The sequence below is a fragment of the Rhineura floridana genome, chromosome 17 (genome assembly GCF_030035675.1).
Source record: "Rhineura floridana isolate rRhiFlo1 chromosome 17, rRhiFlo1.hap2, whole genome shotgun sequence".
NCBI lineage: Eukaryota > Metazoa > Chordata > Lepidosauria > Squamata > Rhineuridae > Rhineura > Rhineura floridana.
The window spans coordinates 8618380-8644049 of record NC_084496.1 but is presented as its reverse complement, the minus strand read 5'-3'; the positions used below and the strand labels follow the sequence as shown (position 1 = coordinate 8644049).

The 25670-nt window shown below is 44.6% G+C and overlaps 1 protein-coding gene across 2 annotated transcripts; it reads left to right on the top strand.

Annotated features, from left to right (window-relative positions):
- Positions 1-1632: 1632 nt before the first annotated feature.
- On the top strand, positions 1633-17016 carry TEDC2 (tubulin epsilon and delta complex 2). 2 transcript variants are annotated; one of them, XM_061600103.1, is made up of 10 exons: positions 1633-1798; positions 2731-2829; positions 3173-3228; positions 5877-6552; positions 8184-8237; positions 10745-10829; positions 11467-11575; positions 12725-12838; positions 15023-15240; positions 16436-16672. In XM_061600103.1, the coding sequence occupies exons 1-10, from the start codon at positions 1773-1775 to the stop codon at positions 16460-16462; spliced, it is 1464 nt and encodes a 487-aa protein (XP_061456087.1). In that variant the 5' UTR covers positions 1633-1772; the 3' UTR covers positions 16463-16672. The 2 variants fall into 2 exon arrangements, with proteins under 2 accessions (XP_061456087.1, XP_061456086.1); XM_061600102.1 differs by lacking the exon at positions 16436-16672 and adding an exon at positions 16682-17016 and having other exon boundaries at positions 1634-1798.
- The last annotated feature ends 8654 nt before the right edge of the window (positions 17017-25670 follow it).

The following is a 25670-nucleotide window of genomic DNA, read 5'->3' as shown; positions in this document are numbered from 1 at the left end:
TGCTCTAGCACTGAGCTATGGCCCTTCCCCGTTGCTGTTACCTATGCATTTATTTAGGTATGCCTTAAATATATGTTGTTGTTATGTGCCTTCAAGTCAACTATGACTTATGGCGACCCTATGAATCAGTGGTCTCCAAGAGCATCTGTCATGAGCCACCCTGTTCAGATCTTGTAAGTTCAGGTCTGTGGCTTCCTTTATGGAATCAATCCATCTCTTGTTTGGTCTTCCTGTTTATCTACTTCCTTCTATTTTTTTCCAGGATTATGGTCTTTTCTAGTGAATCATGTCTTCTCATTATGTGTCCAAAGTATGATAATCTTAGTTTCATCATTTTAGCTTCTAGTGACAGTTCTGGTTTAATTTGTTCTAACACCCAATTATTTGTCTTTTTCGCAGTCCATGGTATGCGCAAAGCTCTCCTCCAACACCACATTTCAAATAAGTTGATTTTTCTCTTATCCACTTTTTTTTCACTGTCCAACTTTCACATCCATACATAGAGATCGGGAATACCATGGTCTGAATGATCCTGATTTTAATGTTCAGTGATACATCTTTGCATTTGAGGCCCTTTTCTAGTTCTCTCATAGCTGCCCTCCCCAGTCCTAGCAGCCTTCTGATTTCTTGACTGTTGTCTCCATTTTGGTTATTTATAAAGAGGAGCTGTCAAAATGGAGCCTCTGTTCTTCATACTGAATGCAGAAAAGTTTTATTTATTATATCACACGTCACCTGAACATATCATATCCAATCATCACCACCATAAACACATTGTACTAGTTTAATCTGCTTCACCAGTGGGAAAGCTTACTTTGCCACAGTACTTCACGTACAGAGGGAAACAGTCCCATGGATGGGCTCTTGCCCAAGAACCCTCTCCTCTCCACAGACCTCAAGGCACTCCACAGATCTCGAGGCGGGCGACCCACGTTGCAATCTCATTCATTGCGAGGCTGAGCACAGCGTGTTAAATTCATATTGACTAGGGCCTAAATCTATGGCAATGGCAATGCTAAACCACCTCTGAATACCGCTGACCATGAAAACCCTATTCAAAGGGTCGCCATAAGTCGGGATCGACTTGAAGGTAGTCCATTTCCATTTCCAAATCTATGGCCCAGGCCCATGCGTCTTCCGCATAGCAACTGTTGCTAAGGACTGGCAGCCGTTGATAAGGCGGATCCTGGCAGGGGTTAAAAAAATATTCCGATCATAAAGTACGAGGGGGGAGACGGGGAAGGCCGCCATAAGACCAGAAGGGAGAAACCTTCACTGTTTCTAAGGAAGGTACGGGACTGCTCGGAGTTTGGAGCAGCTCCGATCTCGGCCATGCGGTTCACGATAGCCCTGACAGGACCTATCAGCGCGGGCTTGTCGAACAGAGGTGGAAAAGGATAGAGATAGAAAAGAGTAGAACACAATAGAGATAGAAAATGGAGATATTAGACATGGACAGTAAAGATAGAAATAAGCCATTGCATTTTTTTAAAAAAGGTACAAAACAAAAATTCCAACAAAAATGCAGAGCGAGGTCCATGTCTGTCTCTATAGGTTATTTGTGGCCTTAGGGTAGGGGGGTGTCGCTCTATACTTTCGCACCTCTATGGTGAAAACTCTATCCATGTGCATTGGACGTTAGGCTGGGAGAGCTAGTTGGGTGTAAGGCCGGAAGTGCCCTAAACGGCTGTGTGGTCTTGTGCTCGTTTGGATGGAACTGAGGGCTTTACAGCTTCTTTCTTTCTTTGCCGTTTTTCACCGGCCTCTTCCTCATGCTGCCTGCCGACTGTGCCCACAGGTGAGATTACTGTAGTTACTGTTATTAATTCCAATGACATCAGCGTGCCTGGTGCTTTACAGAGTAGAAGCTGATATTGCCCCAGGTCTGAGGAGTTCATCATGCAATCTAAAACTCAGTTCAGGAGAAATAGAGGAAAGGGAGAGAAGAGAATGGAAGGAAGAAGTATCTCCCACACACACACACACACGTACACACTTTTTCCCTGTCTATTTGGGACAATGTGGAGGGTTCAGCCACATAAACTATTTGCAGTGCTGAGGCTTAGCCCCTTGAGCAACTGAATGAAGTAGTGTTTAAGCTTACTGTGTTTAGTTTCTAAATGAAGGTGAGGCCTGGATTACAGTTTGCTTGTTAAGTGAGAAATCCGCACATGCACACACACCACTTTGAATGTCAAATTGTGTACGGGGTTGTCCTCCTCCCTGGCCTTTGTGCTTTCCTAGATAGCGGACCAATCTAACTATTGTCAGTTACATTGTTTCAAACTAGGTAGTAATGTGTGGATCTTCTTTATTTGTTTATTATTACATTTATATTGCACCTTTCCTCCAAAGGGCCTGTGAGGTCACCCAGTGAGCTTCATGGCCAAACGGGGATTTGAAACCCGTCTGACATTAACCACTACACCACACTAGCTCTCATCTTACTCTTGCTCCCCTTCTGAAAACCAGAAGGAAAGTGGTCTGGTGCAACTGACAATATTCCTTCCATGAAACTGTTTAGGGACATTATTTTGCATGCATTTTGATAGTTGAATGTTAGTGGGATCAGTAGGCTTCCAGACCAACATTTCTGTAGTGGCTGATTCTGGAGTAAACAAGGTGGATTAAATGCATTCCTCTAGCTAAAGTGTGAATAACTGGTGAAGGAATCTTCTTCTGTAATGGGATGAAGAAATTATTTTCTTGTTGTGCCGTTTGTCATTTTAGACTGGTTTCACTACTCACCCAAGCCTTGAACGACTGCGCTGAGCAGAAGCAGCGACTGCAGCAGAACCTGAAGCAGTGCCAGGCTGTTCTTGGAGACTGGTAAGCTGGGGGTGGGGAAGGAGGGACGAGCGACAGCCCTATCCTAAAGTTCCAGAGAACTGTCTGTCCTCTTAGTGAATTCAAAGAGTGTCAGTGAATTCACTTTCCCCCCTTCTTCCCTTATTGCCAAGTAGAAGAGATGAGTTCATATGGTTAAAAAAAATCTAAAAGCAAAGAACCTTGATGTTTCTTGAGGGTGTCTGGCGAAAGAAAATTGTTGTCATCTATGACAATTTCTGTCTTGTGTGCTATTTGGAATTTTCACGAGAAGCTGCTGTGGAGGAATTACTGGTCTACCTTTCCTTCCTGAATGCATGTTCTGTGTTTTCTTTCTCTCCGCTAGGAACTTGCAAGCTCCTGAAACCCCAGTCCTTGAGGATAGCAAAAATGATAATCAAGGTAGGGGAACTATATTTCTTTTTCCTAACCCCCTCTCTTTTCATTTAGGTGTTCTCTTATAGGCCTCTTTCAACTCTACTGGTCTATGATTCTATGCTTTAAGCTGGATTCCTGCATTGAGCAGGGGGTTGGACTCAATGGCCTTACAGGCCCCTTCCAACTCTACTATTCTATGATGCTGTGATTCTTTTTCCTTTGCCCACAGGAAAAGTTAGGTTATTTTGTCTGTGTCTCCAGACTTAGAGCCAATTCACTGTGGGATTGCACTGGTATTGTGTATTTGGCTGTGGTAAACTGGTAAAGGGGTGATGTGGGGGGGGAAGGGAGAGAAAGATAAAAGGGAGAGAAAACAAGAGGAAAAGCATGAAGTTTATAAAACAGTAAAAATGCCCAATACATTTTGGTGAAGACCTTATTCAAGGGCACAAAAAAAAATAAAAAAATTCCTGGTAAGGCTTTACATCTTGTCTTACCAGGAAAGCTGTATTCTTTTGACCCTGAAGAAAGTCATCACCAAAACATGATGGACATTTCTACAGTTGTATACAATTCATATATTTTTCAGTACCATTTTGAAATGTCTTTTTTTTACAGTTGTGTGCTTGGTCACTGCTGCCCCCTTCTTTTCCTTTTAAGAGGCACATGGTGGAAATGCACTTATTTTACTTTATAAACTGCTAATTCAAAAATATAATGGTGATATATGATAAAATAATTAAAACATAAAATACAGGACAAATGACCAACCAGATCAGATTAATTCTCTAAAAATGTTTGGCAAAACAGAAACATTTTCAGCAGGCAAAGAAATATCAGATTTATAGGTGCCTGTCTGGTTTCAGTAGGAAAAGTGTTCCAAAGTACTGGTGCTGCTATGCTAAGTGCCTTTAAGAAACTAAACAAATACAAGATCATTCTTACTGGGAAGAAGGATGTGATATAAATCAAATACCAACCAACCAACCAACCAACCAAGGGACAGACAGAAGTGCTTCTGCAGATGATTTCAATGATCTGGCTTGCTGGTGTGTAATGAACAAGGTGGTCCTTTAGGTAGCCTAGTTCTAGGCTTAGGGCTTTATGCATTAGCAGTTATACTGAATTTACCTAGGTAATGTATTGGCAGCTGTGCATTGCTTTTAGCACTAGTGCACCCTTTCCCAACTAGTGGGACACCAGGTGTTGCTGGACCACAACTCCCATCAGCCTCAGCCAGCATTGCCAATGGTCAGGAAAGATGGGAACTGTGGTCCAACAACATCTGGTGGCCCACTAGTTGGGAAAGGCTGCACTAGTGTAATATGCTGATATGGAGCTCATCTGGCTAAAAACAGGGTTACAGCATTCTGCTTTAGCTGCAGTTTCCAAACCAACCGTAAGGGTAACCCCATGTAGAGCAAATTGCAATAAGGCAGTGTATAGCAGTGCTCTTCAACCTTGGGTCCCCAGTTGATGTTAAACTCCCATCATTCCTGGCCATTGGCCAAGCTACCTGAGGATAATGGGAGTTGTAGTCTGACAACATCTGGGGACTCAGGGTTGAAGAACATCGATCTAGAGGTTCCCAAGATCTGCACACTGTGGCCAAGCTATCCCTGTCTAGGAATGTCCATAGCTGATGTACCAGGCAAAGCTGGAAGAAAGCATTGTTAGCCACTGAGAAATACTGGGAAGTCATATTTGATCGTGGCTTCCTGACACATGTCCAAGGAATATTTGGGATGTGTATCTCGTAGTCACTGTCTATGTTTAATGCAGCATGCATCTGGCTGGGAAAGTTGGTTAGGATCAGATCCTGGGTAAATTTGGTTAGGATCAAATCCTAACCCCAGAAAAGGATCAGGTGAAAGGACATGTGTCCCACGCAGTATGCCACAAGAAATTCCTTCTGAATGTCATTGCTTACTTCATTGTTTCTGTCTCTCGAGAAGGATCTCAATTGGTCCTCTTATGAGGTTGCTCTCCATTCTGCTTTTCAAGATAGTATCTCTTGTGAGTAGGATCTGCAAGAGTGCTAGGAGCATGCACTGCCACATGTTCAATCAGAATAATGCAGTTGTAGTATATTTGCATCATCTTTGAGGTCTAGGTTTTCAACTAACTTGTAAAACAAAATAAGTGAAGACTAGGAGAGTGGAAAGGCGTGGTGGTGGGAGCAGGGAGATGAGCTGTAAGGTCAAAAACAGTAAGGAAGGCTCAGGAATCCTGCATAGTATTAGAGCAGCTCTGCTACCCTTTCTGGCTTGTCAGATTTCCATAGATGATTTCTATGTATTTTTCAAACTTTCATCCACAGCAATAAGCGATGCATGAGCTCTAGGCTTCTTTGCAGTGCAAGCACAGAATTCCACTTGTAATTGTGTGGCATGTGCATGCTTTTTGTGAGCTATGGGCTGGTTCTGCCATATTATTCTGTGGCATTACCCTGAGGAATGTGATACTGGAGACAGACGACATAACTCTCCTCACCTCATGGTACATACATGGAAGATGCATTTAGTTAATGAGGGTGTTCACTGTGAGGGAGGGAAAAAGCATATGCATCTCACGTTGTCCATAAATGGCCTTGTGCTTGTTTAAAATTTGGAGGAGTGAGACAGCACTGAAAGGCCTTAAATGACATATTTGCTTATATCCTGCATTTTTAGGAAGTGAGCCTTCAGCCAAAGAGCTTGAGGAACTGGAGCTGCTGAACAAAGCCCTAGAGAAAGCATTAAGGATCCGAACAAAGTTCCAGCAGACTCCATGTAAGGTTATAGAAGGTGCCAAAGCTGCAGACAAGAAGGCTGTTACCAGCACTGCTGCAAAACAGCAAGCCGGTCATTCTAAGGAGAGCATCTCTAAAATGGTCAAAGAGCCCTCTGTGAGCAGAAAGCCCGTGTCTCCCCACAAGGCGACAGCATACATGCTGAAAGCTCCCTATAGGACAGACCCAGATGTGAAAAGGGCGCAGGTGAAAATGTCAGCCAGGCTTTGTTCCAGATCTTCAAAGGTGCATGGGAAGAAGGGGTCACCCAAAGGGGCTGCCTCCTCCAAAGCCAGGTTGCCTGCAAAAATGACTGAAGTGGTTCGTGGAAAGGTCCGTGGCAGCGAAGGACACAGAATGCCGCCAGACTCTTCTGCATCGTCACATTGTGCAAAGCGAAGTCCTTCATTTGGGAACTCTGTGGGCGGGGACACCGCAGATGCTGATGCATTGTTATCTGAAGCAGAGCATAATCTTTATGATCCTGCTGCAGAGTCTGTAGTCACTCAGAGTCATATGGGAGAAGGCGTCCCAGGAATGAGTGCAACATCCCAGGTATCTACTCTCCAGGAACAAGGGTAAGTTTCCAGGAGCAGCCACCCTTTAGCTGGCTTAGATTGCTTCTCTTCTTGTTTAACTTCTCCAAAAATTGTCTGTGTTTGTGTGCATGCTAAATCGGAGCAGATATATTCTTAACACAACCTGAGTCCAAATTTTGTTTCCTTATGGTGCCATCTAATACTTTGGATGCTCATGATCAAAGATCTACTGCACACCAATAATACATGTTGGGTTTGGCTGTAAAAGAGCATAGAATTTAATTTGGAATAAACTGTGTGGATTTAAATTCAGTTTGATAACATTTTCCCCTCTGAAATCCAGTCTTGGGCACTCTTGGATTTTGGAGTCATCCTTTAGATGCTACCTGTGCATTTTTCAGGCTTCTTCCCATGCAATCATGAGAACAGGTTGCAACTAAAATATTTTATGTTATGCTATATTAGAGTTTGTATTTTGCTTGAATCTGAGTATGGCTATAAGGGAAAGCTAGTCTGTCATGCTTGTCAATCTACCCTTGAAAATGAAATGGACTGCCTTCAAGTCGATTCCGACTTACGGCGACCCTATGAATAGGGTTTTCACGGTAAGTGGTATTCAGAGGGGGTTTACCATTGCCTCCTTCTGAGGCTGAGAGGCAGTGACTGGCCCAAGGTCACCCAGTGAGCTTCATGGCTGTGTGGGGATTCGAACCCTTGTCTCCAATTTATACAAACACCAGTTTGCATTTGGTGCATGGCCTTGTTTTCAGTTAGTTATTTAATGTTCTCCAGTGGAATATCCCAGGGTGAAGGAGGCTTACGTTTCTTGCATTGATCGTGATCATCTTCCCACTGATCAAGAGTGTCTTTAATAGTGTTTATTTGTATTATTTCTATCTGATTCTTCCACTCAAAGGAATAAGTGGATTACACAAGAAACAAGTGCAATATAAAAATTAACACCACAAATTAATCTTTAAAAGCAGCAGTCATTAAAATAATTTTAGAGGGAGTTAGATATGAAAAGCCTGTTTGAATAAAAACGTTTTCCATTTCTGTACAAAATATAGTAAGGAGGGAGCCAGGCACATTTCCACAGGGAGGATATTTCAAAGCTTTGGCACTACCACGGAGAAGGCCCCGTGTCTTGTGCTTGTAGTGATGGCGCAGAGAGCAGGATCTCTGAACCAGAACTTAGAGCCTGGCAGGTTGATACAGAAGTGGGCAATCCCAGAGTAATAAGACCCGTGAGGCTTTGAAGGCCAAGGCCAGGAATTTAAATTGAGCCTGGAAATAGATAAATAACCTGTGAAGCTGGCACAAAATTGGAGTGACATGATCTGATTGTTGGAAGCTAGACACAAATCTGGCCATCACATTTGGGACCTGTCAAAGTTCCTGTGCTGTTTGTAAAGACGGTGGTGGGTCCAAACAAGTGTCCCTGAATTAAACAAATTTAACTGGTGGCAATGAAAGCAAATTATATGTCAGGTGGATTGGAGTTGGCATAGTGTGATAGTCATGCCTGGGTTATAGAACGACAGCTGGCATGCATGATGTTGCTGACTTGCTTTTTTAAATTTAAAATGAAAGATAAGGAAGTTTACAAAATTACCCAGATTTTGAATATGTGCATGCTAAGTATGACAATGCAGGTCAATTCTTTGCAGGTCTTTGCTGAAACTGCCACCTCCTTATGAGAAAGCCTTTTCCAGATATACCAGGTAACCTTAACTGAGTCCCAAATGGGACGTTCTCTGCAAATGGATAATGGGAGAAAGTGGAGAGAGGAATCTGAATCTTTATGGGAGGTTTTGAGTTACTTGCAAAATCAGACTGGAATTGAAGGAGTGTTCTACAGTCTGGAACACCCTCAAGTGTGGCACAAATCTGTGTGGTATAGCTGGGTTGGGTTTTAGAGGTCTGGGGTCAAATCTGCCTGGGTAGCCTCTCATTCTCTCGGCCTTTGTTTGCCTTCTGTGAAATGGGCATAGAGATTATGTGTCCCTCAAACCCAGGGGTAAGGGACCTCTGGCCTGCAGGCCTCATTAGGTCTACCAGGCTGCCCCATTTGGCCCACAAGACAATTTCAGCCAAGCTGCATCCACTGTTCCTATACCTGATGTCATATATGATGCATACGACATCAGGTGTGGGGCAGTTTGAAAACTTGTCTCAGCCGAAAGGGGACTTGCAGGCACCACTGATCAGCTGATTGATGGCCACTGCAAAGCCCTCCGGAAGACAGGGCTTTGAAAAGGGCTTCACAAGACTGGACAGTCAGCCAATCTTTGCTTCTTCAGAAGTAGCTTTTCGAAGCACTGTGCAAGATTGAAAGCAGCTCTCAATGGTCACCTGATGTCATTGTGACAAAAAGGTGTTGGCGGTGGCTCCACCCACCTATCAAAATTGCTCCTTGAGGGACAAGGGAGATAATTGTCGGGTCCACCAGTCAGATCCAGTTCCTCACCCCTGTCCCAGACCAGTATTGTCTGCTCTGCCAGCAACTCTTTGATAGGATCTTGGGCAGAGGTCTTTTCCATTGCCTTATCCTTCAAACAGGAGATACCAGGGATTGAACCTGGGACTGTCTGTGTGCCAAGCATGTGCTCAGTGCAATGCTAGTTTGGCTAGAAATGGGTTTGTTAGGCTGATGAAAGACAGACCCGATCCCCCCCCCCCCGCTCTGCACGGTATGCAAGGTCCTCTGTTCTATTATCCTGCTTGGAGGTCATCAGTCTCTTCCATCTTAATGCCTGGAGGTGATTCTTGGGGGCTGCAGATCACCAGGAGAGTTGCTATTTACAATCTTGGCTTAAAAGCTTATCATGTGGCACCAGCTGTAACTATGTAGGAAGGGCTGCAGCCTCTATGCAGTGTCAGCCCTGCCTATGCGGTGTTGCGTTCATTTCCTCTGGTATCTGAGCAGATGCAGGTAATGTGTGATCAGAGACCACAGATGACTGCCTCTCTAAATAATAATAGGTACTGTGTGCTATGCTTTTATGAAGTTACAGTATGGCTGCTGGTTTTCTGATTGCATCCAGAGCGGGAGGTAATGGGGCAAGAGAAAAGGAAAATGATGAATCCATCTATATATTTGCATCCGACATACCTGTAGATTATACTTTTTAAAAGGAAACTAAAACAAAAGGCACCAATCTGTGTTGGAAAGAGACTGCATCAAATTGTAGATTCAGATGACCTAGTTTTGTCCTGCTGTTAAAACTGAATCCACATGTGGCTTTCCAGTTTCAAAGTAGACACATAAATCAAAATCTGTTCTTGCAAATATGTATTAGGAGCTAAATGCTTCCTCCTCCTCACAGCTTGAGAAGCATAAATCACTAGTTACTTAACAAAAGTCTGTGATCTAGATACCAATAAAGTTTGAATTTGGAACAGGCAAAGAAATATCTGTTGAATTCTAAGTAAAATATAATCCATTGTTCCACTGAATTTTTCTGTCTAAAGAGTCTAATCTGGTAAGCCATGATGATCCTTTTTGATCCCAGAACTTGGCCCTGTGTGTTGGAAGTGTTCTCTAAAATAGTGAGGTCTCATTGCTAATGCAGATTTCTCTAAGGCCTGGGTAGTAGACAGTGGTCTTTCTGCTCAGTTATATTTTCTCAGTATTAGTGCTCCTTAATGACTCCAGTGGAAACTGCAGTACTGGAAACCTGACTTGTATCTCTCAAGTAAGCTGGTGTCCTTTCCATGACTGGTATCCCACAATTAGGCAGCAGATAGCTAGGCAGGTTGTTCATTCTGACCAGGTCCTGTGCGGATGGATGGAGACAGACTCCTCCCATATGTGGTCAGATCATCTGCATTTAATTGCCAAAATAAGTGCATTTATTTTGCCAAAATAAGTGCATTTATTTTGCCAAAATAAGTGCATTTATTTTGCCAAAATAAGTGCATTTATTTTGCCAAAATAAGCAAAGGCCAGGCGTGCTCTCCCTTGCCTGTAGTTGAATCAAGGATCCTATGTTGGATTACTTTTCCAATAGGATTATATGCAATCCATCCTTTTTCCTGAGGCTCTTTTAGGCTCTGATCTGTTGAAGCTCTGAGCGATTTGGGATCCTGAGATGAAATTAAAGAAAAGAGAAATATTCTGGGCCCTGCTTCAGGAAGTAATATGCAAGATGTGGATTTCAGGTGAAGCCCAACTCTTGTTGACTGCCTGTTCCCCTCCTTTCTTCTGCTGCTTGCTGCAAATGCCCAGGCTGTGGGAGAAATGCCGTCTTTGCCAAACGACACCAGAAGCGGCAGCTGTGAGGAATCGTTTTGTGGAGAAGCTGCAAGCAACAGTATCCTTTTCTAGCTTTCTCTTTAGATCAGGGGTGGGGGGACATCTGTGGCCCTCCGGATGTTGTTGGGACTCCCAATGGCCATCAGCCGCAGTCAGCATGGCCAGCAGTCTGGGATGATGGTAGTCCAGCTGCATTGGAAGGGCTATGGGTCCCCCCCACCCTCTAAAAAGCTAATTGTTATTCCCTTGCCAGGTTGAGCGACGGGATAAGACAATGTGCAGGTACCTCTCTTTCTTCCTCCAGTGAGTCTAATAGTGGCGGGGGCAATTTAGAGCAGGGAAGCAATCAAATTACAAGAAGCCTTGGAGAAAAAAATCGAAAGGTCAGAAGATCCAGTCATGGAGCTGAGTTTCCATGGAGGAAGATTTTTCTCCTGTGGCTAGTATGGAAACAAAGCGGGCTGCCTGGGGGAGAGATGACCTGACCTCCTTCTCCCAGCCCTCTCAGTACCTGCATGGGGTTTAGTGAAGTCACATCTGTGGCATTCCTAGTCACCAAGCAAGTTGTTGAATGCAAGGCTGGTTTTGACCCTGAGCTATTTAAACCTGCTATAGAACCTGGCAAGGCAACCCATAAGGATGATGAACCTGAAAAACCCTAGTGCCACGTTCTGTTTACTTAAGCTTATCGCCAGTTCTGCTCGCCTTCACCAGCCTTCAGTCCAGCCGAAGTGAAAAAGGAGTTGATGCATCTGCGTGACGTCCACTCTCTTGTGACCCAGTGCATGAAAGCTGAGACCCCAGGTAAGAAAGGTGCTAAAACGCCTTAGAATTAACCTGGGAGCATATTTGCCGACTCAAAACGTTGCAATGGATGCATCCATACCCACAACTGTGAACATATGAGTCACAGTCTGAAGCTGCTCCATGCATTACATGGCAACAAAGCACAGCTTGCCCCAGGGTGTGCACTCAGCAGGGAGTTGCAGTGACCCCTGGCTCTCTGTATTTGCTGTAAGATGCATGTGCTTTGAAGCACAATATACCTTGCCCTCATGTTACATATTTCAAGACTTGAAAACCCTAATGCATGGTAGCTCTCGGAGCATAGCTTGCACGGATGAGAGGGATGATCTCCAGTGTGAGGAGGGGGTGGACTAAACCACTTAAAGCCCTGGTACTGTAGAGCTGAGGGGGAGCGCACTTCGGCCAGAGGACAAAGGGCCACTGGAAGGCTGGACTCCCTGCTTTCCTGGGAGAACATTGTAGCAAGGGGAAGACTAGCCTGGCCTCATTCATCGGCCAGGGAGAGGGAAAGCAGGAAGCTCTGTTCTAGCCATTGTCCTCGAACTGCAGAGCTGAAGGGGAAACACACTTACACCATCCATTGGTCAGGGGACTGAAGACTGCTTTGGTTTCGTGTGTGCTTGTTTCTTTTATTGCAATCTCAACCTTAAGGTTGTTTACAACATTTGGTCAAAAGGCAGGGTATACACCTCCAAAAAATATAGCAGGGTTGGGAAGGAACTCTTGTCTGAGATCCTGAATTAGGCTGACTTGAGACATATTGCCGGTCTGGGTTTTGCAGTACTGCGGGCGGTAGAAGGGCCACTGGACTGGCTTTGTGTAAGGCATCTCAAAGAGGGGAAAATGCAGACTGTTGTGTGCCATGATCGCTGCTTGATTGGATCGTTATGTTTTTAATACGTTCATGTATTTTTATTAGTACGTTGCTTATTTCATTTTTGCTGTAAATTGCTTCACAACACTTTGTTGTGGGAAGCGATTCATAAATTCAGCAGACTGTCTTTAAAATCCCCCCTCCAAAATTTAATTTCATCTTTTGATCTGATGTAATCCCATATCTTTGTCTGTGAGACCCCGCACCCGCGACCAGTTGACCCTGCCTCCTCTGTGTGCCCTCAAGCCTCTAAGCCTGTTTTTTCCTCTTAGCTTCTCTTGGAGAAAATCTGACTTGGCAGAGACAGTATGAAAGTCTTCTGACTCTGGAGGGCCTGCAAACGATGGTAGACCAGTGTCTGGACAAAGTGCATCAGCTAAGAGAAGGTGAAGGATATGACTTAATAACATTGTTAAAAATATGATTCATCGATACAACAATTTACAGATATAATAATAATAATAATAATAATAATAAAATTTTATTTGTTAGTTACCTATCTGTCCGAATTAACGGACACTCTGGGTGACTTACAGCAGGATAATAAAATACAATACACAATACAATAAAATACAATACACAATACAATAAAATACAACCACATTCATCAATTAAAACTAACATCAAAAACATCAGTTAATACATTACAAACTAATCTAGCTCGAAGTTCCTGTAGGCCTGCCTGAATAGCCAGGTCTTTAAAGCTCGGCGAAAACTCAACAGGGAGGAGGCATGTCGAAGATCGTAGGGGAGAGAATTCCAGAGGGTGGGAGCCACTACCGAGAACGCCCTCTCTCTGGTCCTCACCAGCCGGGCTGTTTTGGCCGGTGGGACTGAGAGGAGATCCTGTGTGGCTGATCTTGTGAGGCGGCTTAATTGGTGATACTGGAGGCGGTCCTTTAGATAAACCGGGCCGAAACCATATAGGGTTTTAAAGGTCAATACCAACACCTTGAATTGGGCCCGGTAAACCACTGGTAGCCAGTGAAGATATATCAACACCGGGGTGATATGTTCCCGGCGATGGCTATGCGTAATCAAGCGTGCTGCCGCATTCTGTACCAGCTGGAGTTTCCGGACCGTCTTCAAGGGTAACCCCACGTAGAGCGCATTACAAAAGTCTAAGTGAGAGGAGACCAGGGCATGTATCACTCGTGGGAGTAGCTGTACAGGAAGGTAGGGTCGCAGCCTCTGTATCAGATGTAGTTGATACCAAGCTGCCCGGCTCACTGCCGAAACTTGAGCCTCCATGGACAGCTGGGAGTCAAGAATGACCCCTAGGCTGCGGACCTGGTCCTTCAGGGGTAATCTCACCCCGTTAAACACCAAGTCGATGTCTCCCAACCTTCTCTTATTACCCACGAAAAAAATTGGGAGCTGCAAACACTGCGCATGCATTCTGCATGCTTCCCCTGGATGGTTGAAAATTCGGCACGCATCGTCTACCTAGGCAGGCCATGTAGGGTTTAAGATATTTTGCCACCTTCCATGGCACCCTGGTTTTCTCAGCAGAGAGTTCCAGTTCAGCCCTACCCTGTGGCTAAATCACTCAGTTTCGAGCAATATAAACAAATTGTGCCATAAATGAAAGATTTACTATAGGGGGGTCTTTTTAAGCCATCTGTTTCAACCCTGACTCACCATAGGTGAGCACTGACTTGCCATATCCTGGAAAAACCATGAAATAGCCAGTCATTATCTTGACAATCAAAACAACAACATTTGTAACAGTTCATCATTTAACGTCATCATCATTATAGTGAAATAGTTTTAGCGTGTGTTTTTAAATGACTTTTTAGAAATGTGTTTTTGAAATTGCATATTTGTTTTTAATGTTTTTAATTGTTGTAAATCACCCAGAGAGCTTCGGCTATCGGGCGGTATACAAATAAATAAATATATAAACCCCCTGCTTAATGAAGGAAACCCAGCACTGGAGCATCCCCAACAGGTGGAACCTCAGGCCTCCGAGCCAGATGTGGCCCTCCAAGCCTCTCTGTGTGGCCTTTGGGACTCGCCCTAGAACACACCCACCCTACTGGCCATGCTTTGTACCCCCCTTGACTGTTTTAGCCTGAATGGGAGGTGTCCTTGAACTTTTATAATGCCTCTTGCCTGGATGGAGGACAAAGAAGGGTGCGTGAGTGTGTGTAGGAACTAGTCTATTGTACAAAGGTAAAGCTTCCATTTTGTTGCTCCTCCCTCTTCTGCCTCTGGCCCTGCCCACTGCTGGCTTGTGGCCCCTTCAAGATTGCCCAGAAGGGAAGGTGGCCCTCGGGTTGGAAAGGGTTCCCTATCCCTGCTGCAGGAGATTGGTTCCACTGTCAATCTGCTCTTAATGTTAACGTTAAGAGGTTCCTCCTAAAGTTCAATTGAAATCTCCCCTCCTGCAGCATCAGTCCATTGGATCTAGTCCTGCCCTCTGGGTCAGCGAAGAACAGGCCTTTGCCCTCTTCTGTGTGATGGCCCTTCAGGTATTTGAAGAAGGCTGTCATGTGTCCCCCCCCCCCCCGTTTCCTCTTCTCCAGGCTAACCTTTCATAACTTTGTGCTTTGCCGATCCCCTGACAGCCATGGAGTCCCATTCGAAGCTGTTTCCCGTTGACTCTCCTTGCGACAAGGAGTGTTCCTGCGCGTGCTGTGTTTCCCCTGGAAGGCAAAGCTGTTGGGATGTCAAAATGGTTGGGCCACCTCCTCTGCTTTTCTACTCCAGCTTGAAGGAGCTGAGGGAGATGGAAGCCTTGAAACTGAAGGTGGCAATGCTGCACCAGCAACTTGACATACAGAAGGTATCTTGGCCACAAGTGTGCATTTTGTGGTGTTGGCTCTAAGCTCTTTGCTCCCTTTGACTCTCTTCATACATCCTGAGCAGGTTGGGCTGGTTTGTATGTCTAAGATTTAAGGGCCGTAGCTCAGAGGCAGAATATCTGCCTTGCATGCAGAAGGTGCCAGTTTCAATGCCCAGCATCTCCAGTTAGGGCTGGGGGAGACCCCTGCCTGAAACCCCGGAGAGCTCCAGTCACAGTAGATAATGCTGAGGTGCATGGACCAACGGTGGTTTGACTCGGTATAAGGCAGCTTCCTATAAACCTCAGTTTGGCTGTTGCATATTCAGATAGATTAATTTGCTTCCCTGTTGCATCGTACTAAGAGTGAGTGGATGACATGTAAGCCAGCTGGGGAATATAACTCTCACAACTCTAAACTGGCCAAATGAAAGTTCAGTTTTTGCTTAACAGTGGCTGCGGAAATCTTTTCTGATAAGCTTGAACTGGTTGTGCTTATTTACTCACAGTACGAGTTCTGGAACGGGCTGAATTACTCTTTCCTGATACCTTTCCTGCCTAAGGAAAGGAAGGCTGTGGTGGGGCGATAAACCGCCTGCGTTTGTGTCAGCCCTCTCTATGAGCCCTTTCCCTTCCTCTCCATCAGCAGTTCCTTTTGCTTAGAGGAGCAGCTTTTTCCAGTAATTATTTTTTATTTTTAACATACTCTTAGAAAATATGCCTGACAGAGAGAGAGAACATAGCATCTTTTCCTTTTAATATTTCCTTTGTTTTTATTGTCTGCATTTTCTTTTTCAGGAGTTCTTGAATTGAAATTTAAATAGTAAACATGACACTTCTGACAGTCTTAAGTTCTCATACTTATCTTCTATTGATTTCTTTGAGTAACAGGCGGATGATACTGGCTTTACATAAATCAATAAAAGTCCCCATTTTTCATAACTTTATCCCATCTGTGCCACCTCCTTCCACTCCCCCCTGGCCTGTCATTCAAGTACAATGCATGAAGTTTGACATAGGAGCAAAGTCCTAAATTTTATCTTACCATTCCCTTGGTTTTTCACCTGTTCTCTTTCTCTCCCAACTTCTGCCTGAGCTGCCCCTAATGTCATGCCTCCTTGGCATTAGGCTTGTCTGAATCATGCCAGTCTGATGCTGCACTGCCTCTGATCAGTGAATATTTTTTTCGACACTGCAGGATGCTTGCGGGGGTTCTGCTTTGTGAATTTCCTGGTTGGCACTGCAGAAGGCACTAGAAGTGAAGCCTGCCAACTGCCTATGCAGCCGCTTATTGGGAGCTGGAAAAAGGAAGTCAAGGGGCCTTTCTATCTGTCTTGCTCGCTACCCTGATTCAATATATCACCTGCGCTCCTCACCTTCTGCTGACTAGTCTCTGTTGGGGATTTTTTTTCTCCCCATTAATACGTTGTCATGTTGTGCCCAGGCCATGGAAGCTGAACTACTTCCTCTTCTAGAACCTGGGCGTGTTGAGGAAAGCTCCAGAGCGTCACTGTACCGTGCCATTTACACGCTGCTGTGTGAAGGGAATGAGCGCTTCCCTGTTCTTGTTAAAGATGAGGAACTATCCAGCTGACCTGACACTTAGAGCTGACCGTATGTCAAAGCACATGGTAAGCATCAAACTCCGGCTGCAGTGTTTAACCCAGTGCACATCCTTGAACTGTTCCATTAATGATGAAGCTTAATGGTACGCTGAGCGGCAACTGTTTTTCTTGCATGCATTCATAAAACAAATAAAATGGTTTTATACCTCTGAAATAGCTTTCCCTTGCGCGAATTCCCTTTGGCCTCATCTAAAACATCTTAAATCACCTTACTCATTGAGGCATCATACTGTGCTTCCACGGAACTGGCCAACTGGGCCTTGGGTGCTTCTCTATTTGTTGTGTCAACATACGCCTCAAATTATATTACACCCACCCACAAATTTGCATTCAGAGCCAAGCATCGGGATTGTAGAGGGAACAGTAAGTTCTGGGCCAGCTCTAGAAGCCGTGGATGCTAGCTGCAAACTCAAGGGGGTATAGCAGAGCTGTCAGGGATTATTCATATGGTATTTATTTATTAAAAACTTTTTTATATCGGCTTTTGGCCCTAATAAGGGCTCCCCAGCCAATGTACAAGAAAATAATATATCACAAATTCAGGTTACGTAGTAAAAGTTGTTTTAAACTGTAAAACAAGCTGGGGACTCTTTGTCCTTGGTAGAGAAGGGCAGAAACGCTTATTTCCACATCAGAAAACAGGAAATCTCTCAAAAGTTCTAAAATCCTTTCTTTAATCTGTTCTGAATTCTGGAACCCTTAGTCCATGGGTTATCATATTGTAATCTGCATGGTTCCAGAGGCTTTCTTGATATCATAAGCATGATTTTTTTTTGGGGGGGGGGTCTGAGGGATAGGGAGGGAAGTACTACTTCAAATAAACATAACTAGCCTCCAACAACAGGACTACCATTGCTAGTAAATCAGGTGAGTGAGCAGTAGCAAGGGCTGGGTAGACCTCACCTCTTGAGAAACTTGCCTTCCAGGTCTGCTCAGTTGTTTTTTAATGGCTAGACTTGCTGCCTGTCTGGTATCCAGATGACATCATTCTACTTGCCACTTAAATTCTCAGTTATTTCCCTGGTTTCTTTTACTGCCCTCTCCCTCCATGCTTAATTAATTGCACTGCTGCTTCAGAGCCCCTCCCAGATTTTCCTTAAGAAAAAAAAAAGACCCAAAACAACAGGATAACACTGGACTACACATCAGGGTTGTCCTACACTTAACTCCCCCTCCAGCCAAATGAGTGTGCCAACCCTGGGTTACTCTGCACGAATGGCATAACCTACATTCTCAGTCATAGCCCTGCCCCTTTGCAGAATGGGTGTAATCATGGTTTTTATCTACACTCGTACAGTAGTTTTTAAAATGCTTACAGATTCAGGAAAAAAAATCTTCTTGTTCCTTTGAACTAAGGCTGAAAGATCATGAACTGCTGTTGTTGCTGCTACTTTTTGTTGGTTTTGGTTCATTTCCACATTAGTTAAATACAGGTAATACAAGTAAAAAACCAACCAACCTAGTAACCATAAATAAAAGAGAAACAGTAAGAAAATGCAAAAGCGAAAAGTATTGAGACAGCAGTTGTGGCAAATGAAAAGTTTTGTAAAATATAATTTGAGGGTGAAGTATATAAATGTGCACATTGTAAACCAACATCTTATGCAATTCATAATTTTTGAATACTTTTGGCACAGTTTTATTATTGTCTGTTTTGCTTGTGAATATAATACAAGTCCACCAGTCTGCTGTGAAAATGTACACATAGCTAAAGAACTAAAGAAGAAATATACTTTTGTTTTTTGGGTTGATACACAACTCCTCAATCACAGCTCCACCAAAGCCAATCACAGCTATGCTGAAATTCTGGATAGCCGGACTGTTCTCTGTGAATCAATTCACCACGAAAGACCGACATAAAAGGCTTAAATACAAACCATGAAGTTCCTTCTCTCGAGTCCAGACAACTGGTGCTTCATTGCAGCATGCTCCTTGTCTAACTGACTAGATCTGTTTTCCTAAACCTCAATTATTGTTATGATTTCATTCATTAAAACCACTTATAGGTGGGAGCAGGCATATTTCTCATGCAGCAAATTAGTATAATGCCTGCAAATCTTTCCTCCTGTGTCAGGTTTTAAAAATGCTAGATTTAAAAAAAGAAAGAAAACTGGGAATTAAGAATTATGGCCTATTGGGGATAGGGGGCACCACTGCCCCCCATGGATGCCCATGATCATAAGCAGGCTGTGTGTCCACAACACAGCCAGTTAATACCAAAGAAAACTTCCAGACCTGCAGTGGAACCTTCTGGTTTATAAAAATCTGTTCCAAATGTGGGTGAGATTTCAAATTCTGATTTGAACCCAGTTTGGCAGAAATGCACCAGAGCAAAAAGAGACCAAAATAAGTCAGTTTTGAGCTGTGAGCTAACAAGAAGGACTACCAGTTGTGGTGCCTGTCATTTTGGCATGCATGTGGCCTTCTTCAGCTCTTGAGGACTCGGGATGTTTTTGTGAGCAGATTAAAAAGCATAAGGTTCAGGAGTTCAGTGAGAGAGCACCTTACTAAAGGCCCAGTTGTACAAGGAAAAAAGCTCTTCTAGTGCAAGAGGTGGCACATAATCTCTGCCTGCCCAGTGCCATGTTGCTGCCAGTTGCAAAATTCAGGTCTCATTCTGCAGTTGACTCCCATGTGCCTATGTGTGCACATCCATGCTGCATCATTGCAGGAGTCAAACATTCCTGGTGCTCCAGAAACCTGGGACAACAGGAGCTGGGGCAGAGAAGTAAAAGTATTTGTTTCCAAACATTCCTGGCTTCCTAAGAGCCAGTGCATTACTTCTGTGTGGCCAGGAGGCAACCCTATATTTTCTAACAGCAAACTTACTCTCCAAGTGTGGCTCCTTATGTATCTAAAAACTCTATCTGCACACAAGGCAGAGTCTTCAGCAGCTGCTCATAACTGAAAGCCCCATGGTTTGCAGAAGGAGCCCTATGGTTTGCGGAAGTACAAAAATATCTTCAGGGGAAAAGCTTAAAGGGGTGTGTGTGTATGTAACCAATGAGGACTGAGGATGCTCAGTAGGAATGGAAGAAGTGTTCTGGCTGTTGTGCCCCAGTCGAAGGGAGAATTAGATCTGGGAGGGGAGTCAGATGAGGACGAGGCTCCTCGGGGAGCTGGCGGAAGGGAGACGAGTGGGGAGGGTCCTGGCAGCCCTCAGACTCTCATGCCCAGCACTTCCACCAAGGCAACTCCTGCCCCGCCTGCAAGTCAAATGCCCGAGCAGTTGGAAAGCGACTCTCCAGTCGCGCCATCTACTCCCGTGCAGGAATCCCCGCCAGACACTTTAAACGCCTCCCAGCCAATCAGCATCCCACTTCCCGAGGCCATGCTGCCACCTAGTGAAGCCCCGCTGTCGGATAGGCCGGCTGAGACTCCCCCTCCCTCGCCTTGTGCAAGAAGAGAGACTTTCAAAGGGTGGAACTCAGGCAGAGGCACCACTTACATGCGAAAATCTTCCCTACTTAAGCCGGTGTCTTCCAAAGCACAAGTGCTGAGTCAACTCTCCCCAAACGCTGCAGAGACTCCTTAGTTAAGATAGTTAGGGAAAGTAGTGAGTCAGAGTAAACAGGTATATGAAGCACACTGCTTTGGATGTAACCATAACTCTAATAAAAAGAGAAAAAGACATCACCTTGCCTCAGTCTGAATCCTTCGTCTCTGGGCAGGACACTGGCTAGCTGGGATCCAGAAAAACGAGCATTTGACATTACAACATTTTGATGCTGGCCCTTCTTGCAGGGGTGTAGTCATCCAGGGACTTGGGTGGTCTTAGACCTCTTACTTTTTGGGGAGCAGGGTCCCTATGTCTCCAGCATGCTATGAGACAATCAGCATGACAATCAGCCACTGCAAAGAGTCTGCTACAATTCCTTGTCCTTTTTTGCTGTTTGGAGCCAATCAGAGTGAAAGGAGATGAGTTGGCTACTGAGAAGACTCTTCTCAGAAGCCAACACTCTCCCTTTTGTGCTTATTAGCTCCTAGGCATATATGTGTTGTTGTGGGAGAAGGAATTAACAAGGATCTCATTCTCAACCCAGCAGCAAAAAAAGGGGGGGAGCATGGATGTGAGTAATATGGAGGGACCGTGCACTTCTGAATTTGCCACTACACTACTGCCTACTTGTCTGAGCACATTGATGCTATTCAGCAGTGAGTCCCAACAGGCCTGCCCTATTACAAGCTGGTTGACTGCCTGAAATCTTCTCATCGAGAGCATCCACGTGGCTGTCTGCCTTGGATTGGGATTTTCATGTGTCGAACCCTGTTGCAAGGTCAAGAATTTTCAACCACATCAGCCTGCATCCCTGGGTGCATGCTGAGTTATTCACAAGACCAACAATGCAGTGTTTGAAGACAGAACGCCTATAAAACATGAGCTGCTACTGAGTTAGGACAAAAATGTTTAAAGAAAGGTTGAGCTTGACTCACACAATATTTGATCAGTTTTTGCAGCTTCAGATGGTTTTTTTCCCCTAGGCCATCTACCCTGCTCTAGTTGAATGGCTTCCTCTGGCATGGTGCCCTATTAAAGCCTGATTATAGCATGGAAAGCAGCAGCAAGGGCCGGCTGTCTTTGCTGGGCTTGGCGTTGACGGAGCTGTGACATTTTAATCAGTTCACCTGCTTGCCTTGTTATTTCCATTAAGCCCGCAGGAGCTGTGAGTGCAAAACAGCCGCTTTCCCATCAATCGTTGAAATTTGGAGATGGGGTGTGTGGAGAGCTACCAGCAAAGTTCAATTGTTCAACATCTAAGGTTGCTGTCTTCAAAATGTTCAAATATTTTTGCTTCTCAAAAGAGCATCAAATTAGTTTCATGCTTTTCTTCTGAAAGGTGATTTATTCTGGTTTCTGTCCCCCCAAGACATAGTCATAGACATGTTTTTAAACTTTTCCTCCCAAAAAGTAAGCAAGTTAAGGGCACACAGTCTCTAAAGTACAAAAAGTATAGTGGTGGAGAGACTGATCTGTGAACCAGAAAATCAGCCCCACGTTCAGTTCCACCTCCTCCCATGAATGTGCTAGGTACCTTTAGGTAAGCCACTCACTCTGCCTTATCCTCATATTGGGGGACCAAACCCTTGGCGTAGAGGGGCATAGTAAGGCAGGTGTGGGGAATCTTTGGCCCTCCAGGTGTTGCTGAACTACAGTTCCCATCAGCCCCAGCAAGTGTGGCAAATGGTCAGGGATTATGGGCATTGTAGTTCAGCAGCCTCCAGAGGGCCAAAGGTTCCTCATGCCTGTAGTAAGAGTTGCTGAGATAACAGCCTGGTCCTCATGTCACATTAAACCACAGTTAAAATAAACTATGATTTTAATGTTCTCACATTAAACCAGGGATAGCCAATGTGGTGCCCTCTAGGTGTTGGACTACAGCTCCCATCATCCCTGAACATTGGCCATGATGGTTGGAGCTGATGGGAGAAGGTGTCCAACATCTGGAAGACACCATATTGGTTACTCCAGATTTAAATTATAGCTAAAAATAAACTATGGTTTTAAAATGAACTATGGTAAACCAAGAACAAACCATAACTTCTACTCATATTATATTTGGAGAGTAACGGTCCATGTGCCTGTGTTCCCATGTAACAACAAGCCAGACTGCTGTTTCCTCCTCGGGATGCCACCAGCAGGACAGAGGTGAAGCACAAACCTTTTGAGTAGCATGCACCGCTATTTTAACTATAGTTTACTGTGACGTGCAAACCAGGCCAATCTATGTGAGGTACTTTGAAATAATCTAAAGCTGTGGTTTTCAATCTTTCCACTTTTAGAGGAACTCTTGCTACATTGACTTAGCTGTTGAAGAGCCCTTTGTATGTTGGCCACAGAATGGGCAAATTTGTCTCCAGTATGTTTTGCTGGTAATCCCAGAACCAAGGACTGCAGGCAAGGTGCATTTCCACTTTCTGATGCCAGCAGCCTAAGGTCCTCATCCCTTGCTTTCTGGTGATACATGAGTCTGCATCCTTTTTCTCACAACTGCTGTATGGCAGTTATATCTGGCAACTTAAGGTACAAGCTCCACCTTCATCTTCCCCTTATCTGCACAGGAAAGTTACCTTTCTGGACCCCAAAGGCATGCATTTACATGACAAATGTTAATTTGGTTTTAAACCAGTTGAAGTGTCATGATTTCTCCCAGTGAATCCCAGGAAGTGTAGTTTGAAGAGGGTGCTTAGAATTAAGGAGTCCTGCTGGGGGGGGGAAACGTTGACACAACTACATGTTATAAATATAGGGCAGCTGGGTACAGCAGAAGATGGATGCCTCATTCTGTCTCTATGTAAGGTCTTATCCATAGAAACAGGAAAAGGGTTAAAGCGACACATGGCCTGAACTTCCAGTACTGAATTGAAAAGTGCCATTGACCATGATTATGTGGATGCATCAAGGCGTGTTGCTCTACCTGTATATCTCTGTGAGGCAAGCCTCGTCTGCCTGGCGCTGGTAACTTTTTTGAGTGGCAACTGCACTTAGCTTAATACATGAGTGCTTTGGTCAATAGTAACTTTATTTATATACCACATTTCCCACAAATAGTCTGTGCCCAAAGCAGTTTACATAAACAAACAGTCCAAATACTGCGGCATAACAACAGTACATAATAAAAAGAACAATCGCTCCAACACTAAAAAAACAAAATATACATCAAAATGTCAATGAGCATTAAGCTCAACAACAAACCTCAAGCCAAAATATCCAAGAGCAACCCCAAAAGCTGATATAACAATCTCTTCTACCTCCCCCCCCCATGCCTTCTGTCTCAGCTCAAAAGGCAAGAAAGCCTTCCAGAAGCAGCTCCCTTATGAAGACTCCTCGGGCTGGAGGGTGGGGCAAGGCAGGTGGAAATAGCCATCCCCTGATGGCAAACACAGAGCTTCTCTCCCCTCGGAAGCAATTTTGGGTGGAGTCAGAGTCGGCAGAAATGCACTAACTCTGGCTTCAAAATTAATTTTGATTGACAATTTTTTTAAAATATAAATTCAAAATGTCAAAGAAGCTTCCCATGAAGTCAGCTGCAGTTGAGCATTTCACCATAACTCAAGATGGAAAACGTTTTGTGTGTCAGTGTACGACACAGGACCCAGATGAAGACAAATGCTGTGATGCCAAGATCAGCGCATATTCAGGCAGCGTTAAAAATGCTCCTATGAGAGCTTCCAATTTAAAAAGACATTTACAGCCCTTTCCAGGGCTGTGGAGTCGGAAGCAATTTTGGGTGGAGTCAGAGTCGGAGTTGGAGGTTTGGCATACCAACTCCACAGCCCTGAAGGAAACACCCGTTTGAAACCCTGGAGAGCCATTGTCAGCCATTGCAGACAGTATGAAGTAGATAATAATAATAATAATAATAATAAATTTTATTTATTGGTCGCCTATCTGTCCAGGTTAGTGGACACTCTAGGCGACTTACAATACTAAAAGCCACACATAATATACAAAATACAAAACAAAACACAGTCATCATCAATTTAAAATTAGTTTCCAATTAAAACATCATAAAACTAATTCTCCCCAATCCCATAGGCCCGCCTGAATAGCCAGGTTTTTAAAGCTCGGTGAAAGCTGATCAGGGAGGGAGCATGTCGAAGATCAAAAGGGAGGGAATTCCAGAGGGTGGGGGCCACAATCGAGAATGCCCTCTCTCTGGTCCGCACCAGCTTAGCTGTTTTAACCGGTGGGACCGAGAGAAGGTCTTGTGAGGCTGATCTTCTCAGGCGGCATAATTGGTGATTCTGGAGGTGCTCCTTTAGATAAACTGGGCCGAAACCGTTTAGAGTTTTAAAGGTCAACACCAACACCTTGAATTGGGCCCGGTAGACAACTGGTAACCAGTGAAGATCTATTAACACTGGAGTGATGTGATCATGGCGACGGCTGTGCTTAATTAAGCGCGCCACCACATTCTGTACCAGCTGTAACTTCTGGACCGTTTTCAAGGGTAACCCCACGTAGAGCGCATTACAGTAGTCTAAGCGAGAGGAGACCAGGACATGTATCACTTGTGGGAGTAGATGAACAGGAAGGTAGGGACGCAGCCTCTGTATCAGACGTAATTGATACCAAGCTGCCCGACTCACCGCCGAAACCTGAGCCTCAATGGACAGCTAGGAGTCAAGAATGACCCCAAGGCTACGGACCTGGTCCTTCAGGGGTAATCTCACCCCATTAAGCATCAGATCTTTAATACCCAACCTCCCTTTGTCTCCCACAAGCAACACCTCGGTCTTGTCGGGATTTAGCTTCAGCCTGTTCTCTCCCATCCATCCACTTACGGATTCCAGGCACTTGGACATGGTATCTACAGCCAACTCTGGTGAGGACTTAAATGAGAGATAGAGTTGAGTGTCATCCGCATATTGGTGACACTTCAGCCCAAAACTCCTGATGATAGCCCCCAGCGGTTTCACATAGATGTTAAACAGCATGGGAGAGAGGATAGAACCCTGTGGTACTCCACAATTAAGAGACCAAGGGTCTGAAACCTCATCTCCCAAAGCTACCCATTGGTGCCTATTTGATAGATAGGAATGGAACCACTGTAAGACAGTGCCCCCTATTCCCAATCCCTCTAGGCGATCCAAAAGGATACCATGGTCAACGGTATCGAAAGCCGCTGAGAGGTCTAGGAGGACGAGGAAGGTATATTCTCCCCTATCCAACACCCTCCTTATATCATCCACCAGGGCGACCAAGGCTGTTTCAGTTCCATGCCCAGTCCTGAAACCCGATTGGAATGGATCTAAATAATCCGTTTCCTCCAAGTGTGTCTGTAACTGTTTGGCCACCACTCGCTC

What these genes read in the sequence shown, in the direction of transcription:
- TEDC2 (XM_061600102.1), top strand. Translation starts at nt 1,773, where the DNA reads ATGCTGCCTGCCGACTGTGCCCACAG. An exon ending in TAGCAAAAATGATAATCAAG is followed by an intron (nt 3,229 to 5,876) that starts GTAGGGGAACTA and finishes CTGCATTTTTAG; the next exon opens with GAAGTGAGCCTTCAGCCAAA. An exon ending in CATGAAAGCTGAGACCCCAG is followed by an intron (nt 11,576 to 12,724) that starts GTAAGAAAGGTG and finishes TTTTCCTCTTAG; the next exon opens with CTTCTCTTGGAGAAAATCTG.